At 49.2% G+C, this 19295-nt stretch overlaps 1 protein-coding gene across 1 annotated transcript in view; it reads left to right on the forward strand.

Annotated features, from left to right (window-relative positions):
• The window catches only part of OTOG (otogelin), an 89978-nt gene extending 80345 nt beyond the window's left edge, over positions 1 to 9633 (forward strand). The window contains exons 47-55 of the mRNA XM_006865829.1: positions 1484 to 1582; positions 2589 to 2629; positions 3945 to 4020; positions 4119 to 4297; positions 5086 to 5190; positions 5418 to 5537; positions 6624 to 6669; positions 9234 to 9313; positions 9433 to 9633. Of these exons, the coding sequence (XP_006865891.1) occupies positions 1484 to 1582; positions 2589 to 2629; positions 3945 to 4020; positions 4119 to 4297; positions 5086 to 5190; positions 5418 to 5537; positions 6624 to 6669; positions 9234 to 9313; positions 9433 to 9633 (947 nt within the window). The remainder of the gene's footprint in view (positions 1 to 1483; positions 1583 to 2588; positions 2630 to 3944; positions 4021 to 4118; positions 4298 to 5085; positions 5191 to 5417; positions 5538 to 6623; positions 6670 to 9233; positions 9314 to 9432) is intronic.
• The last annotated feature ends 9662 nt before the right edge of the window (positions 9634 to 19295 follow it).

Consider the following 19295-nt stretch of genomic DNA (forward strand, 5'->3'; position numbering starts at 1 on the left):
GTGTGTATGTATGTGCCTTTGACCAAAATGAGATCAGATTGCATAACTCTCTTTTCACCTGCTGATTTCAGTTAATGATCTTCACCTTTGCATGTTAAATACATTCATTTTCAACTCATCTAATACCCAATTCATGTCTGTCCTGATTTGTCCATCCCAGGATCCAATTTAGAACCACACATCATTTTGTCTCTTTAATTTCTTTTCATCTATCACAGATCTCTCTCTCTTTCTCTCTCTCTCTTTTCATAATTCCAATTTGTAGAGTCTGGGCTGTGGTCCTACAGAGAGCCCTATCTCTGGATTTTCCCAGTTGCTTCTAGGAGCTGGTGTCATGATTTCTTTATCCTTTACGTTTTCTATAAAGGGGAAGTTAGGCTTTAAGTTAAAACATCTGGCTTGACAGTATGTGTACTTCATAGAACATCATCTCATCAGGAGATGCATACTATCTGGTTGAGTCCCAGATAGTATATGGTCTCTGGGGGAGGTGACAGGCGGGAAAGGGTAGGGCGTAGCAGGGTCTGTGTACCCGATGGCACTGGGGCCACCGATGTTACCGTTGGCCCTGCATGATGGTGATGACAGGATGATCCTTCCATCTTATGTTTACATTTCTCCTCTCTTGACCAGGGGTAACCTGTCACTTTGACACATATAAATGTCCCACTCCTGTACACCCACCACCCTTTTTTTTTTTTTTTTTTTGGAAACACCAGTCAATAATCCTTACCTGTGCCAATATTTTTTTTAGTAAATCAAATAAATTTTTCTGTTTTCAAGACCTTCGGGACCAACCCTCACACCTCCCCTTCCTGCCAAAAAGTTCACCCAGAGAGTTCCCATACCTCTTGTGTCTGTCTCTCTAAAACTGAGAATGGCTAAGGAATTCTAAATGAGAAGTTAGCCTGAAGATTAGAACGTGTGTGTGAGCTGTAAAGTGAAGCATCGGCTGAAGTGGGGTGGCTCTGGTTCGACTACAAACGATGTTTCCTCAGGGTGTGAGGAATCACGTTGCCCTATGTTGGGAGGTATTCCCTGTCACCAGAGTTTACCCAGGTCACTGGCACGTCTCTGACCACAGTCTCAGGATGACACAGAATCCAAGGGAGGGAGACTCAAAATACAAGGTTAAAATTCTGGCATTGTTGTGTTGTTGATGCCTCGCAGGTAAAGAATCCCAGTCTCCTGAAGTAGTTCTGTGGGGAGACTGGGATTAACACACCCAGCTGCCAACCGAAAGATTAGACGTTCGAATACACCCAGAGCTACCTCAGAAGATCTTCCCAGAACTTAGCCTTTGAAAACCTGTGGAGCACAGTCCTACTCTGCCACAGAGGAGGTGACCATGAGTCAACTTGACAGCACCTGTGGTGGTCTTTTAAGGAGGAGCTGGGAAGTCTCCCTTCTTAGTCCTTGCTATGTCTCTGAGCATTCACCCTCCAAGGGGTCTCCGGCTAATATGCCCCTCCCTCCCTCCCAGTGTGTGAGAGCTTCCGCTGCCCCCAAGTGCAGTGTGGCCTGGGCACGACCCTGGTGGAGGTGTGGAGCCCAGACCGGTGCTGCCCATACAAGTCTTGTGGTAAGTCTCTAAATATGGGCACTGCCCGCAAGGCAGGTTGGAGACCCAGGCTGGGCCCCCTGCTGCAGTGGGGGGGGGGGGGGATGCGGCGGGGGTGAAGCAGGCTTCCCCATTGTCAAATTTCCTCCAATCCAACCTCTTCCAGAGTCACCAGAGCCAAGGCACCAACTGCCTTCCTCCCACCTACATTCCTGCTCTGAGTGCTAGGCATTCTTGCATCTTTTTCTTCCAAGGATAAAAGGACAAGAGAAAATTCCTTGTTACAAAATAAGTCTTCCTTCTTTAAAAAGTCTTTCTTACAATTGTTTGATAGCAAACAATTTTTGTTAAAATTCACTTCAAACCCATCAATGATAAATACTAAAAAACAGTTCAATATAAAAAATGTTTCTTTAAAAGAGTGGGAAATGATTTTGCATATGGATATTTTGTTTATCTTTCCCCTTACCCCCAACCTCACCCTTACTAGAATATAAACTTCAGGAGGGCAGGGGTTGTAGCTAGAGGTGGTGTATTGCTTAGCCAGTGAGCGCTGCCTGAGCAATCAGCTGGAACCTAAGTGAGGACCGAACCTGCTCATGGTTAAAGACTTACACTAGTAATGCTGAGCTCGCTGGAACATATATTTGGGGAATGAAGTTGGTTAGAAATTTTACCCTTGACATGTTTATTCCTGGAAAAGCCCCACATCTGTTCTAGAAGGGCCACTGAAGAGGAGAGGGATAAGTCCTAGGTGGCAAAAGGAAATCTGTGACCGGTCTGTCGATCTGTTTGTCCTCACCCCACATCTGGGTGGGGAGCTTGGTGTTTAAGACACATCACTGCTCTAGCCACCCAGTCAGCTAAGGGAGCCTGAGATTTTGACTTCGTCCCCCTCCCTAATTCCAGGGTGGGGCTGGGGCTGTGCTAAAGAAGGGGCTGCACCTGCAGTGAGGGGTCTGGGGGCCAGAGGACATCCAGCAGGACATGTGTGGTGAGCTGGGGTCTGGCCCCTCCTGTTTTTCAGAGTGTGACTGCGATAGAATCCCAGTGCCCCATTGCCATCTGGTATGGAGAGCCCGCTCCTCCCACCTTTCCTTTCCTGCCTGCCCCTTCCCTCAGAGACCCTATAGCCTTAAGCTGTGCAGAATCCTAGATACAGGTTAGCATCCTGGTTCCACATTTTAGCACTCTCTTTACTGACTTTTGAGCACAGTGTCCTCTTCTATAAAATGGGTACGATCATACTTCACAGTTGTGGTGAGGCTGAAATACGATGGAGATGATCATGTGAGGATGGTGAAGACAGTGATGGTAGCCAATGTTTACTGAGAGCTAGTTATATTCCAGGAATGTTTCTTAGCCTTTCATGTGTCCTGTCACATGAATTCTCATGAGGTTGATTTATGATTACCTCAGTTTACAGATAAGGGTGCTCAGGTAAGATCATGAAGCTAGCAAATCACAGAGCCAATATTTGAAACCAGAGACCATGCCCTTAATCATCAAGCTACATAACCACTGTTATTGTTAGCTGCTGTTGAGTTGATTCTTCTCATAGCGGCCCTATAAGATTGAGTAGAACTGCCTGATAGGATTTCTTAGGATATAATCTCTGGTAGTTTAGAGGTTACGAATCGAGCTGCTAACCTCAGGGTCAGCAGTTCAAAACTACCAGCGGTTCCACGGGAGAAAGATGAGGCTTTCTGTTCCCATAAAGATTTACAGCCTCGTAAACCCTGTGCAAGGTCGCTATGAGTCGGAATCGACTCCACGGCACATAACAACAACAACAAAAAGAAGTCTTTATAGAAGCAGATCATCACGGTTTTTTTCTCCCTCAAGTGACTGCTGGGTTTGGACATCGGTCCTTTTGGTTAGCAGTTGAGCACTCGAGTGAAAATACTTTAAGAAATACAAAGTTATGCTTACTTACATCATTATCTGGCTTATGTTTCTACATACCCCTCACTACAAACAACACACATTTCCTTTTGTTTTGTCCCCTTCCCCGGCTTTTCCCTGTAACTGTGAAGAAGGAGCCCCTAGAGGGGGAGCTCCAGACCCACAGTCATGCAATGCTCCTCCCCTAGTGGGGCCAGTGGGTGGTCAGGATAAGAGAAGAGGCCTGAGGCCCTGGGAGAGGATGTATGGGGTGCAGTGTTCCCAGTGGGGAGGCTTGAGAGCCACATTAGGTGTTTTCCCCTTCCTTAGTGGAAGGGTGTCTGAGCTTGCTGGGTGTCAAGGGCCACCAGTCCTATCAGCCGTGTCTCTGTCCACTGGGAGGAGGTGGCTGACATAGATAGGGACCCAGGCGGCTGACTGCTGCTCAGGGTGGGGCCGGGTGACCCCACTGGGCTGCTGACCACTCCACCCCACCCAGTGGGAGAAGTCACAGCTGGACGAGGAGTTCATGCACAGCGTGGAGAACGTGTGTGGCTGTGCCAAGTACGAGTGTGGTGAGTGGGGTTGGCGAGTCAAGGGTGGGGCCAGTAGGCTGGGGTGGGGGTTGTGGGAGGCCTCTCAGTGACTGTCACCGCCCTGCACACCTGTCCAGTGAAGGCCCCTGTGTGTCTGAGCCGTGAGCTGGGGGTGATGCAGCCGGGCCAAACAGTGGTGGAGCTCTCTGCAGATGGTGTGTGCCACACCTCACGCTGCACTGATGTGCTTGACCCCCTCACCAGCTTCTACCAGATCAACACCACCTCCGTCTTATGTGACGTCCACTGTGAGGCGGTAGGGTGGAGTGCGAAGTGTGGGGTTGGGATGGGGTTCTCCCTGAAAGCTCTAGGAGCTCCAGGGATCAGAGAGAGCTCAGTCATGGACAAGTCTAGGGAGCGGGCATCAGCAGGAGGCTTAGAGATCTTAGTATAAAGTTCTGGAAAAGGTGTCTAGCTGGGAGAGGGCAGGAGAGAAACAGTGAGAGTGAAGGCACAGGAGACACAGGTTAAAGACCTGGAGAGAGTGGGTAATTGGCAGAGAGCATTCACTCGTTAGGCACCTTGTTCATTCCTTATCCTTTCAGTTTGTGTTTTTAAGCTACTACCAATTGTTGAGAAGTTCAACATAGCCAATATTTAGGACAGTGGCTCATAGGAAGGGCTCAATCCATATTAATTGAACGATAGAATAAATGAGATTAGAATTATTCCTATTTTGCAGATGAGAAAGCTTAGGCTTAAAGAGGTTCAGCCTCTTGACAAAAGTACCACAGACACAGGCACTCAAATTGAGGTCTTCTGGAACCAAAGTCAGCATCCTCAATCCCTAGACATGCTGCCTGTTAGAGGCTGCAAATACTTTTTGTCCCCTGGGCTGGAGGCAGCAATGGCTGAGGGTGGATGGAGTAAGGGAGACTGAGGGTGGGTATAACATAAGGATGTCCCACCTGCCTGAGATAGAAAGAGACTGGTCCCCTTACCAAGCAGTTACAGGGGTCCTCTCTGAGCTCTGAGATGAAGCAAGAGTGGAGGGGCCCGGTGGGCATGTAGCTGAGGACCATTCTATCCCATCCTGTCCTCCAGAACCAGGAGTATGAGCATCCGCGGGACCTGGCAGCGTGCTGCGGTTCCTGCACCAACGTGTCCTGCCTCTTCACCTTCCCCAATGGCACCACTTCCCTGTTCTTGGTAAGCAGCGCCCACCTGCCCAACAGGGAAGGTGTCCCAGAAGGGGAAATTGAGGCTCCAAGGAGTTAGGCACACCTACAGCCAGGGCCCTCTCTGGTCCCAGACCCGGACTGGGAACAGATGGGCTCCAGGCAGTGCCAAGTCCTGGGCTGCACCTGTCCTCGCAGCTGTGCCCTCTGGGTTCTCTCAGCCATCCCTGGGGACTGTCACCCACCTCTGTCCTCCAGCCGGGGGCATCCTGGATTGCAGACTGCACCCGTCACCACTGCAGCAGCACTCCCCTGGGCGCCGTGCTCGTCCGCTCGCCCATCAGCTGCCCACCACTCAATGAGACCGAGTGCATCAAGGTCAGGGTTCGCCTCCTGCTCCCACCACATGGCTTTAGCCAGGGGCCTTGCTGTCCTACTGGGGAAGGGTGTTCCTGCCTGCAAGGAGGTGGAAAAGGGGTTCCCTGGAGCCCGTGCCCCACTGCCACTCCCACCCCACACATCACACATTGCACAACCATATGCAGATGCACACACACACACATGCTGTCATACAAACGCTAGCACATACACACACCACAGTCCCCATTGGGATGTCTACACACTCAGTGTGTGGGCACACACACTCCCCATAATCACACAGGCACACCATCATACACGCATGCACAAGCAGATGTTGGGTGCAGGGCACCGACCACCAGTGTGGGCACACTTCCAGGACGGGAATTTTCTGGAGGGCTTGGGGTTATCATTGAATCATTAAAGTTCCCTAGACTACTATTAGACATTTGATAACTTCTGACTCTTACCTAGAAAACAAATACACGCCTAATAATAGTACTGATACATACAATCACATGTGTGTACACAAGTCACACACATACATGCACAATCTCACATACATGTTGGAAACCACATGCTGAGACACGTATACATATTCACATGTTCACACACATACTCCAAAAAATCACACACACACACACACATATTTACTCAGATCCACACACACTTGTTTACAAGCAATATCACATCCATCGGTTTATCTGTTTCATTGTAGAGGAAGAAGACTTTAAAGGAGAATTGTCTCAGTTTTAGAGATGGGGGAGCTAAGCCCAGAGAAAAGGGGTGACTTATACAGAACCCAGGCTTCTGATGCAAAGCCCCCTCCTTAGTTCAGGGAAGCACTAATGGCAGTGGGGTACGCAGTGAGGGACCTGAGGAGAGAACAAAGATCCTGCGCCACCTCTCCCCACCTGCCATCTCACTGGGGGCCGAGAGCAGATACAGTGCCACAGACACTGAGGTGATTTCCCATGGAGCTGACGGACAGCAGAGCATGGATTTCCTGCCCTGGAGCAAGGGAGTCTGTGTTCTTAGACTCTTTTTGCCTTTTTTCTGGGATCTTGGCCTAAGAGGCTCCCCACCCACCTCTTCTTCCTTTTCTAGGTTGGGGGCTCTGTGGTGCCATCCTTGGAAGGGTGCTGTCGGACATGTGAGTGAGCGTGGTGGAAGTCAGCTCTGAGGGGCTCTAGTGTGTGGGGGGTGTTATGCCAGGACTCAGAGGGCCAGCTTCCTGGTGTGGGCCCTGTGCTGGTGGCTCTCCAGGACTAAGGAGAAGACGGATAACCCTGCCACAAACCTGAGACGCTGGCACAAATATGTAGGCAGGTCAAGGTCACACTCATGCCCCTGTCCCAGTGCAAGACCCTGCTTCTTGGTAAAGACAGGGGACATTGGGCTTAGGTCAGTAGCTCACCAGCCACTCTGCCCAGACCCCTTGAATTCCCTCTTGTGGTCAGGAGTCCTGGTCTTGGAGGAGCCTCCTAGGTGGGATTACCCAGTGGAGTCTGGGTGAGAGCCCTGTGTCTGTCCTTACACCCTGACTCCTGCGACTCCACACACAAAGCCTGCAGCCCAGCCACACACACAGGCACATCCCAGGTGGCTATAGGACCTCTTCCCACACACCGACAGCTCTCAGACCCCTTCCTAGGAAAGTGGCATCCTTTTATGTCCCTGTCACATCCTGAAAGAAAGCTGGGCTCAGTGCCTCAGTAGCTGTTTTCTGACCCACAACTGTTCCTTGAACTATCCATGTGCACCCATATGACTTGTGACCCATATCCCCTTCTCCCCAGGTTCCCCGGGGACTCTGTTTCCCGTGGTCCCTGTTAGCCCAGCCTCTCCTCCACGGGTTAGTGTCCACTGCCGCCCAGGTACTCCTCAGAAGCCCATGGGTCTGGAGGCGGGCAGCTGCATTGCTATTTCCAATCATATCCCTTCTGCTAGGTGGCCCTGAGCTCTGGGGGAGGAGAAGATGGCACCCCTGTTCCCTACTTTAGGCAAAAGCCAGTGCATGCTGGGTAACAAGCCGCCACCCCTGGGCTTGCTTGTGTGTGCTTCAGTGGTGCCTGCCCACCTGGCACCCACCTGCTGGCTCCAATGCTGCCACCTCTTTGGCCATTCAGCCTGTCATGGTTCTGGGCCCAGTGGGAGTCTCCAAGGAGTAGAAAGGAGGACAAAGTGGACAGAGCTCTTTTGACTAGGCTGGCAGGAAACCTTTGTGGGAAGCCCTGGACTTCTGGCCTTTCCTCTGCGACCAGGATTCCACACCATTCCCAGCAGGTACCCAGGGGCTGTACAGTTCATTCACCTGGCAAATATTTACTGAGTATCAACTATGTGTCAGGCACTGCTATAGGCACAATGTTGCTATCATTAAGTGCCATCGAGTCATTTCTGACTCATAACAACCCTGTATAGGAAGAACTTTCAAGGAGCAACTGGTGAGTTTAAACTGCTGACCTTGCAGTTCAGTGCATCTCCTACAGTGTCACACCAGCAATAAACCAGGCATACAGATATCCCAGTCCTCATGAAGCTTATGTTTGAACAGAAGAGGCAGCCAAACGAGTAAAATATGCACCATGATAAATGGATCAAGTTTGGGGGGATCTGAAGCTAATGCAGTCTGGAGGAATCCTAATTTTAAGAAAGAACATATACTTATAGGTGTGAACATGAATATTTATTAGACTGAGAAAAAAATCATAACAGATTGTGGAAGGAACTTGTGCAAAAGAGGGACTCTCAAATTTAAGCTTCAATTTGAGAATTGTAAGTGTTTCTCTGATAGGATGGTGATAGTACTCTGGATAAAGTCAAGCAGGGGACCAGGAGGGGGCAGGGAGGGAGCACTAGGTGGAGGGATCAGGAGAGGCCTCACTGAACAAAGAACTGGAGGAGGTGAGGGTATGAGTGAGCCACGTGATGGGTTGTCTGAGGACAGGAGTCATCCAAACAGAGGAAACAACAGGCACATCCCTATCACAGCTCTGTGTCCCCGAGTGGTGCAAATGGTTAACACACTCAGCTTCTAACTGAAAGATTAGAGTTTTAAATTCACCCAGAGGCACATGGAAGAAAGGTCTGGCTATCTAACTTCTCCCAAAAAGCAGCCATTGACAACCCTACGGAGCACAGTTTCACTCTGACACACATAGGGTTGTGATGAGTTGACTTTGGGGCACATGGCTAACAGCTCTGTGAGACAGAAGAAACCTTCGGCCCAGTTGATAGATATGGAAACGGAGTGAGCCTGCTATGTAAAAGCGTTATGCTGGGCACTGGGGTTTTCATTTCCACAGGAAATTGCAGAATCTTCATGCTAGAAGCTTTCTCAGAGTAGGAGAGCTCAAGCTCAGAGGGGTGAGAACACACCCACGGCCAACAACAGGGCTTAGTGACAAGTGTTGGAGCTAGGTAGCAGCCTGCCCCTGTCCCAAATCCTCTTCCCAAGTACAGAGCCCCTAAGGTTGGCCCTGTCATCCCAGGCATCTTCTTTCACCTGCTCACAATGCTCTGTCTTTGCCTTCCCTGGCTCCACCTCTTCCCCAGCAAGTAGGTTTCAAAGCTTTCCCCTGATGGTTTGGGGCACTCATTCATGCATGGGCACTAACGCTGGAAAAGGGACACTAACTGCCTCAGTCTGGTCCATCCTACTGCCCCCAGAGAGCTCGTCTTGACCACGACTGCCTGCCCCATCCTGCCCCCCAGGTAAGGAGGATGGGCGCTCCTGTAAGAAGGTGACCATCCGCATGACCATCCGCAAGAACGACTGCAGAAGCAACACCCCTGTGAGTGGCCCCCACATCATGGTGGGGTCTGGGGTGGGCAAAGATGGCCAAAGCTGGGGTGCAGGGGGATTTAGGGAGTGTGAACTCTACAGGCTGCTCACTAGCCTGCCCTCCCCTAGGTGAACCTGGTGTCCTGTGACGGGAGGTGCCCATCCGCCAGCATCTATAACTATAACATCAACACCTACGCCCGTTTCTGCAAGTGCTGCCGTGAGGTGGGCCTGCAGCGGCGTTCCGTGCAGCTCTTCTGTGCCACCAATGCCACCTGGGTGCCTTACACAGTACAGGAGCCCACCGACTGTGCCTGCCAGTGGTCCTAGGGCCTGGGGGCAGGGCTGGCTGGACCCCTTCTCTCACCTCCTCTCTGGTCCAGCTGGCCCAGTGTATGTGTGTGTGTGCATTCATGGGAGGCATTGAGGGAAGTGGAGAGCTGGTACGTGCTGAGCATGGAAAGGTGGACAGAGGCACACAGAGCGACCACAAGGGGCCACATCTGCCCATCCTGGTTCCTTCTCTGGGTTGCCTCTCCTTCATCCATAGGAAAGTGCCACATCTGAGGGTTCAGGGAACTCAGCTCTATCCCTGGCTAGAGGTCAGGAATGGGCCCTCACTTAAGGGGCCTTGATTATCTGACTCTGGCTGCTGTGGTTTGGTGGAGGGGATGTGAGTCTTCCTGAGAAGATGGGGCCAAAACTGGACTCAAGACCAGGCATGGGTCAGGATACTGTGGCCCATCCTCATTCTTGGCCTTTTTGACAAAAGGAGAACTATAGACACAGTAAAAGGAAAGGGAGCTTTGACTGCAGCACTCAGGCCTGTGGGCAGATGTCCAGAAGGACTTCCCAAAGGTTAGAGTTTAGGTTTCCTGGATCCAGGTCATCTTGTTCAAATCTGCGAGGTCAGGCTTGAGTATACATGCTTCTGGACATAGACCTAGTGGACTCAGTGACCTTAAAGTCTCCTGTAGCCCCAGAGATTTTGTTATTTCAATTTAGAAAAGATTCAGAGGAGCAAACCGTGTCTGTTACTCCGTACAATACCCATTGCCTCCAGAAAGCCTGCCTTCCTAGCAGGTGGGCTAGTTCTAGTGAAGAGGACAGTAAATTCTCCAGTGAGGGTACAGTATATCTCTTCTTGAATCTTGGTAGAAAACCCACCCCTCCAAGCACCCTGGGTTGTTTAATGCCGTCAAAGGCAGCTCCTGATGAAGGAACCAATATGCCTTTCCTCCAAGAACATAGCAGAGTCAGTCCCTGGAGGGACCAATTCCAGACTCTCTGCTCTGTGAGACTGTTTAACAGGAAAACATCTGTCGGTGGCAAATGCAGGTCCTATGAATGTGCCGCCCAGAGGTGCTGAGCCTTATCTCTGAAGCAGGCCAGGGCCTCCTCTGCAGCCCTCACCCACATCATTTTGTGCCACTGGGTCCAAAGGACATGTTTATGATGTTTATGAGCTGTTCAAGCCTTGGCATTGCCCTGTGTGTCTGGAGATGTGTGGCTGTCCTAGTGCATCTTGGGGATAGGAAGCTATGCCAGGAAGGTCCCTCAGCTGTTCCTCCAAGCTCTTTACTCCTGTAAGGGTGTTTTGTGTATGCATCCAATAAACCACTACAAGACACCAGGCCTCTTAGCATCTTTGAGGATATCAGTTTTGCTTTGAACTTAAAGTGTGTCAGCTGTGAAGAGGAGACATATTATATGGCCAGGAAGGTCACTTGATTTCTGTACAACCTGTGCCTGGCACAAGCCCCATGCAGTTCAGTGAATGCCTGTTGATAGAAACGGAACTGATTAGGAACTGCGTAGCCTTGAACAAGAGGGTCCAGGTTGGATGTGTCCATGGTGGGGCAGGCCCTGACCATGCGTTTCTTTTTGACCTCTCACTGTTTCTGTGTTCATTTCCTTGCTCTCTCACCAAGCATAGTAAGGTTTTGCTGCCACTGTCAGCTGTATTGGGCTTAGAGGGACCCAGGGATGGGGTGCTGAAGGACCCTTGTCTTTAAAGCACCGTTGGCACTCCTAAGGGTGATGCAGAAGGTGCTTTCCTGGCTCACCTGGTGTGGGGAGGAAGAGGAGATGGGGATGTCCTAGAGCCTGCGCTGGTTAGTGCTTCTTAAGTTGCAAGCGTACCGTCCACCTGGAGGAAACGCTTGTGAAGTGAAAACTTGGAAGGCTTCGGTTTTTCTTCACAGGTCAGTCTCTTCCTTCCTTGCTAACGTGATTTCTGGAACTGCCTTTTTCTATGAGGAGGGAGTTTTACAGAGTCTTATGCAGCACACGTCTAAACAAACAATGGGTCAAAGAAGAAATCAGAGTGGAATTAAATAGCATTTTAACCTATTACACTTGTGAGATGCAGTTAAAGCAGTACTTTAACAAAACTTCACTGCCGTTGAGTCAATTCTGACTCATAGGAACCCCTATAGGACAGTAGAACTGGTCCCTAGAGTTTCTAAGATTATAATTACAACAATAGACAGCCTCATCTTTCTCCCAAGGAGCAGCTGGTGGGTCGGAACTGCTGACCTTGTGTTTAGCAGCCCAACACTAAACCCACTATGCCACCAGGGCTCCAAGTAGTACTTAGAGGAGAATTTGTACCCTTAAATGCATATTTCATGCTCTTCATTTCTTATCTTTGCAGTCAGAGGTGGGGTGGGACAAGGCTTCCAAACTTCTTTATCTGTGATGATCAGTGACTTGTAATCAATCATATCGTTAGCCAAAACATACTCCCTAAATCACACAGTGATTGCTTCTATGGAAAATTTAGAATCCTGATCTCATGAGAACATGACTTTAAATATACCTTTAAAGATTGCTGACTTAAAATCCTGATTCTATTACACAGCAAAATTTTAGACTGAATCATAAGGTGGCCGCTTAAGTCACTGCTGCAACCCCAGTGTTCCTGGCTGGTCATCCTCCCGTACACCTGAGCTCCTGTCTACTGATGCCCAGGTATGAGAAGACAGCTTTTGAACAGATTACTTTGAAGCAGCTGTTGTGTAGACATAGGCAGATGCAGTCAGGTCAAAGCAACCAGCACTGGCCACACTATCCTCCTGCCATTCAGAAGGGTCTTCCCAGGGTTGCCTATTCAGCCTATGTATGAACAGACACACATCCATACATACTTGTTGAGTCAGTTCAGTTCATAGCAACCACATAGGATTTTCTTGACTATAATCTTATGGAAGGAGTCCTGGTGACCGTGGGAGAAAGATCTGGTGACATGCTTCCATAAAGATTACAGTCAAGACAAGTGTATGGGGCCCTTCTGCTCTGTCACATGGGATTACTATGAGTTGCAATGGACTCAATGGCACCCCAAAACAAGTCTTAATGAAAGGAAACTGCCAGGCCTTTCTTTCATTGGGTGGGTTCGAGCCACCAATCTTTAGATTAATAGTTGAGTACAAGGAGCTCTGGCAGCGTAGTGGTTACGAATCGGGCTGCGAGCCACAAGGTCAGCAGTTCAAAACTACCAGCTGTCCCATGGGAGAAAGATGAGGCTTCCTGCTCCCGTAAAGATTTACAGCCTCAGAAACCCTGTACAGGGTCTCTATGAGTCGGAACTGACTCCACAGCACATAACAACAACAACAGCAAAACTCATGGAACCAGTTTTGGTAACCTGTTACTCTTTGGCTCTAGTGAGCTACAGTTTCCTTCTGCATGTTCCACCCTCACCATGTAATCACAGGTGCCTGTAATGCTTCATGATGACACCCCATTGCTGGAATCTCAGTGTTCTCAGAGGCTCATCCTCCACCTCACCTCCAATCTCACCCAGGCACCCTCTCCTCCTTGCTCATCTTGAAAGCCATCGTCTCAGACCAATCCTTTGACCAACACCCCCAGACTGATTTCCCCAGTTCTCTCACTTCTCTGGGAAAACTGTGTCTTTTAGGCTAAAACACCAGAGTGAGAGATTAACGAGGAAGAGGCAAATTACCAACAAGTATGAGACCTTGCTTTGCATAGCAGGGAAGACAGGACAGGATGAGGGTTTTAAACCTTAACCAGTGTTACCCAGTTATTCTCCAAAAAACCAATACCAATAGCATTGAGATGAATGATCATTGATTTAGATTTCAAATACATGGACCCTTTGACTAAGCTATCCTATGTCTAAGCATCTGTGGTGGACTGAATAATGACCGTCCAAAAATGTCCATGTCCTAATCCCTGTGAATGTATTACATGGTAAAAGGGACTTTGCAGATGTGATTAAGTTAAGAATCTGAGATGGGGAGATTATCCTGGATTACCTGGTGGGTCCAATGTAACACAGGGAGGCAAGAGGATCAGAGTTAGAGAGATGAGCTGTGATGATGGAAGCAGAGGTTTAAGACGGAGAAAGAGACCAGGAGCCAAGTAGTGCAGGCAGCGTCTAGCAGCTGGGAAGGTTAAGGAAACATACTCTCTCTTAGAGCTCCCAGAAAGACAGCTGCCCTGCTGACACCTTGACGTTAGCCCGGTCAGACTCCTGTCAGACTTCTGACTTCCAAAACCGAAAGAGCAAACAATTGTACTAAGTGACTAAGTTTGTGGTAATGCGTTACAGCAGCAAAAGGAAACCAACAGAGCATCTAAATAATTCATGGCAGGAGGCATATTTATTGCAGCATTGTCTACATTACAGGGGAGGGCAGAAATTGATAACAACCTTAAATGCCTATCATTAGGGAAAAGCTGAATAACCTGGCACAGACACACTATTGACTATTATTGACTATTAGGTAGGTACTGACATGGTGGACCCTTTAGGATGTGTTAAATGAGGAAAGGAAGTTGTGGGTCAGTTCTCACAGAATGACCCACCTCCCTTTTGTGCCCATGTGGAACACACACACACGCATGCACACCCTTCCACACACATAGGTCTCATTTCCTAGAAGGCTTTTAGGACTGAAGAGGCCCTTTCTGCTGTTTAGTCAGCTCACTAGGTGGTGCGTCTGGCCCTGGAACAGCCTGTTTGGTCCTGAAGTGAACCTCTCAGCATAGACTCAGGGCCCAGGAAGCACCTGGAGCATCTTCCCCATCCTCTGGCACTTGCCCACTCTCTGAGCATGGCTTACAGCTTGAGGAAACATGTCGGTCACACACTCTACAGGTAATGAAACCAGCCTGGCCACGCAGATAGTTGGTGGCCGAACAGGGCGGTGGCCCAGCCTGCAGTGCCCCGTGACGTATTTGCAAACACGAGGGGTTTTGAGCCCCAGAACCATCCCATTCTCCGCGGTGTAGGCTCAAATTCCCGCCCTGATTTTCTAGGCTTAATCCTCTTCCTGTGGAAATCAATAAGAACATTGTGATGGAATGATTCACGTTCAAGGTCAGGCTGGAGCAAATTGGAGGCGACATGCTGATTTTACTGCCCTAACTGAGAGGGGAGCCAATCGATGCAGGGCCCGTTAACTCTTTCCTTGCCACTCCTATCCTCTATACCATCCCCTCGTAACCTGTAGCCCAAGTCCCCATGGCCCTGTGTGTGGCCCTGCCTTCTACCTGTCCCCAGGGCTCTCACCACATAAGGCCTTGGGACCTCACAGATTTGTCATGGGGGTCTGATGATGGCAGGCAGCAATCATAGCGTCAAATGGAAACAGCTTCAAATTAAAGGTCAACACTCCTGCTTACATGTATGTTCATTTCCTGTCCCAGGAGATCTCTCTCCTTACAGCAGAGTTTCACCCCTGCAATCCTCTTTCTAGGACCCCTAGTGGCCCAGTGGTTAAGCATTGGACTGCTAACTGAAAGGTCAGTTGTTCCAATCCAACAGCCCCTCAGGAGGAGAAAGATGAGGCTGTCTGATCCTGTAAAGATTTACAGTCTTGGAAATCCCAAGGAGTCATTCTCCTTTGTCCTGAAAGTTTCCTATCCATCAGAATCTATTGGGGGGCAGTGGGGGTTTCTGAGTTCCAGGCTCCTCTCTCCTGGTTTCCCAGTTGATCCATGTGAGGAAGAAGAGAACACGGACCAAATTTCTCTCTTTACGCAGATCAAGCCAGATCTTCTCTGTGACTCAAACATGATAAAAGTTTATTTCTCCTTCTTATAAAACATCCTGAGTGGCTAGAACGGTGTCATGGAAATGAGTCAGACACCCTGACTGGCTCCTTCTATCTTGAGGTTCTAACATCTCAGCTGGAGTCTCCCAAGATCACTCCAGGAAGGAGACAGAGAGGAAGAACCAAAAGTTTTACTGGAATCCACATTGAACATAGCTTGATCTCTTCCATTTATATTCCAAGTGACCACACCTAGTTGAAAGGGAAGCTGGGAAGTGTAGTCCAGCTGGGTGCCCAGGAGGAAGAAGATGGGGTCTGGTGGGCAATCTTTTCTTGGTGATAAAATATAGTTAATAATAACAACTCTTCAGAAGTTTTGCAGAGAAGAGTAGAGTGGAGCACTCGAGGTCAAGGGAGCATTTATTTTTCTGATGACTTGGGGAAGGCAATGATTTGAACATATATTGTGTAAGAAGCCAGTAGAGAGAAGGGGTTTTCTATGGAGAGAGGTTGAGAGTGGCAGAGGTCTCTGAGAGTCTAGGCCTATCAGTGGCCTGAAAAGAGATGGTAGGGATGAAACCACCTCTGGCTGGGCAGACCCTGCCCTTGATCTTTATTTTTCATTGTGTCCTCAACATCTAACACAGGATACTGAAAAGTTAGTATGAGCATACCCCTAAATCTGAAGGTGAGGAGCCCGGGCAGCAAGGAGTTAAAGGGCACATGGTGAGGCAGCGAGCAGGGGCCCCCCAACATTCTGTGGTGGTGCCAGTTAATCCCCTGCAGCAGGCAGGAGGCCTGCACAGCTGTCTCTCTCAAGCTGGAATTGCACCTCCGTCACCCTGTTCTTTGCCCAGAGGTCCTGGCACCTCAGAGGTTAAAGTGGAGAGACAGACAGGGCACCTGGTCCAGTTCTTGCACCCCTGGAGAGCCATTCTCTAGGCTGCCAGCTCAGTCACCATTTGTCATAAAGAGCCCACTGGCCTCTGGAGCAGGGTCTGCCTCCGGTGAACTAAACCCTATCATGTCACTGTTCTTCCCACAGGCCTCCATTCCTGTCTCCACACCTTTTTGATCCCTCTCCCTAGAAAATGCCTGCCTAGATTTCTGACCAGTTTGAGTCGCACCATACCACAAAACCTCAGCCCACAGGAATCTCTCCCTTTGGCCTCTATCTCTCCCTCAAGCCCTATGTTCTGTTTGTCTGGGGTCTCACATGCCAGCTGAGAGAGAGGCAGGCCAGGCTCCACTATCCATTCATCTATTTACTCACACTTTCATTCATGACAGATGAAGAAACTAAGACTTCAAGAAGTTAAGCAATTTGCACATCTTGGGGAATCGGGACTTTAACCCACACCTGTTTAACTCATACTTTCCTTCTTAAATAGGGAAGAGGACCCCTGGATGTGTGGTAGTACTCCCAGCCCTTATTCAGGAAACTGAAGGGGATTGTGGAAGGAATATTCTAATCTCTCTGGTCAGTTACCAGTTATAGAACTTTGACAAATTTCAAGCCTCATTCCTTATTGTGAGGAGGGGGCAGCTGTATGCCCTGCACCCAGAGTTGGTGTGAGGATCCAGTGAGTTGATGGATGAGGAAGGTCTGAGCAAACTAGAGGGTTGTGCACATGTGTAAGACTGCACAGCTAAAACAGGAGATCCAGCCCAGGAGGTTCAAAGGGTCCCAGGCAAAAGGAAAAGCAGGAACAAAGAACTAACTCAGAGTCATCCCGCACTTTCTCCAGCAAATTCTGAGGCTGACCTCAAAACCTTGCCACTGTCATGCCTCCATTCAGCCATGCCACCCTGCATTTGTCCCATCTGAGCTAAATCACAATTTGTGGAATTTTGGGGCTGAGACACAGCAAGATGCCTGCCTGGATTGTAGGGTCAGGTTCTGCCTCTGGATAGCTGTGGGATTTGTCCTTTCCAAACTTCAGTTTGCTCATCACTAAAGGAGCTCTGGTAGCATAGTGGTTAAGAATTGGGCTGTGAACCTTAAGGTCAGCAGTTCAAAACTACTAGCTGTTCTGTGGGAGAAAGATGAGGCTTTCTGCTCCCATGAAGATTTACAGCCTCAGAAACCCTGTACAGGGTCGCTACATGTTGGAACCGACTCCACGGCACATAACCAACCAAAGTGGAGATGAGAATGACTATGTGGCATGATGATGGTGAAAAGTTTTATAGAGAAAGCCCCTGGTCTATGATAGGCGACTATCATTATGCTGTTGTTGAGTCTTTATAGGAGTGAATGGTGGGGTTGCACCGCCAAACATGCAGTTCAAACCCACAGCGCACTAACCTGCAGCACCACACCATGACTCCATTATAGGAAGACGTTAAAGGTCATCTTCTCCAGGAGCAGGGAACAGATTCCAGGGAGAGGCAGTGGTGTACCCAATGTCTCATTACAAAGTGAGCCATGACATAAGAGCAAACCCAGTGCACCTCCCATTACTACATCTTCCTGAGCCTTCTCTGAGCACCAGCCTGGGCTGGTCTTTTCTGCATGTACCTCACAGCCGCTACTGTCTGAGATTCCCATCTCTTCTTAAGACAGGAAGCTACCCAGGTAGACCTGAGCCTCTGACTCTTGCCCCGGCCTCCCCACTGTAGCTATCTAGACCCTCTCTGTAGTGTGTGCAGACCCAGTTAGGGCAGCCAACTCTTCAATGGGGTTCCTAGAACTTGGCTGAGCTGGGTGACACCAACTCCCAGGATGGAGGGGAGAGAGGTAAGGGTTAAAGGCTCAGCAGCTGGGGCGGGCAGCCTGCAGACGCCCCAGCCCAGTGCTGGGAGACCTGTGCCATTCCATTCCTCTGCAGATCAGTTACACCCAGCTGTCTCCCTCCCACCGCCAGTGCCCCTTGGATTAGGCGGGAAAGGATCCCCGGCCTGCAGCCTGCACACGGCCCATGGGGAACAGCGCCTGCAGCCCACGCCTCCACGACAGCTGCGGAGTGTCAGGCAAGAACATAGATCAGCGGGATCCTGGCAGAGGTGCCCCCAGCCCAGGCCCTGCCCCCAACATGTGCAAGGAGGGACGTCCAAAGAGAAAGGGGGTCTGTAAGGGATTTGGGAAGTACAGAGAAGGGACTGCTCCCAAAAATATCTCCCAGGTCCATATGTCACTGGGCCTCAAGTTCCACCACTAGATATCTTAGAGGCTTAGAGTCTTCCAGAGATACCAGTTTAAGAGTGCACACCACTGGGATGCTTACACTCACATACAGAGCTGGTAGAAATGTGTAGACATAATTTATGCACATTAATTTAATTTATGAAGTATATATGAACTCCCTCAAAAATAGCCATTCCTTTGTCTCAGTAGTCCCATTCCTTGAAACTTCACTTTAGGAAGCAATCTGTAATATGGGAAACAAAAGTTATGGTCTATAGTTTTGGATTTAAAAAATGAATGTCATGAGTAATCATCTCCCTCTAACAGCCAAAATGACCAAAGAAATGTCAAAACTAGAAAATATCTATGTAACTGTAGTGGAAAACAGAAAATGGTTCCACCAAGAGTCTGGAGATCTGAAAGTACTGAAAACAAATGAGAGACAAGATAGTGTGAAGGCTAGACACAGGACCTGACCTGGTCGCTTCACTCACTAGCTCTGTGATCATGGCAAGTTAATCAACCTGTCTGAGCATGTTTCCTCAATGGTAAAATAGGAATCATACTTACAAGAGCTGCGGGAATTGTGTGAGGAGTTGACAAGATTATGTGTGGAAAACCTCCTTATAATCCCACCAGCAGAAAACCATAGAAATCAGTAGATGGTTAGAGTATGTGCCTCTCTCTGCTACCCACCTACACAGCTGAGAGAAAATACCCTGGGTACCAATTCTGTTTAATCTAGACTTTTATTATAAATAGTATCCACCAGTTAAGATCATTGGTTTTGATTTTTTACATGGATATCAAGACAAGTCAATGGGGGAACAGGGGGA

The sequence above is a fragment of the Chrysochloris asiatica genome, unplaced genomic scaffold (genome assembly GCF_000296735.1).
Source record: "Chrysochloris asiatica unplaced genomic scaffold, ChrAsi1.0 scaffold00083, whole genome shotgun sequence".
Taxonomy (NCBI): domain Eukaryota; kingdom Metazoa; phylum Chordata; class Mammalia; order Afrosoricida; family Chrysochloridae; genus Chrysochloris; species Chrysochloris asiatica.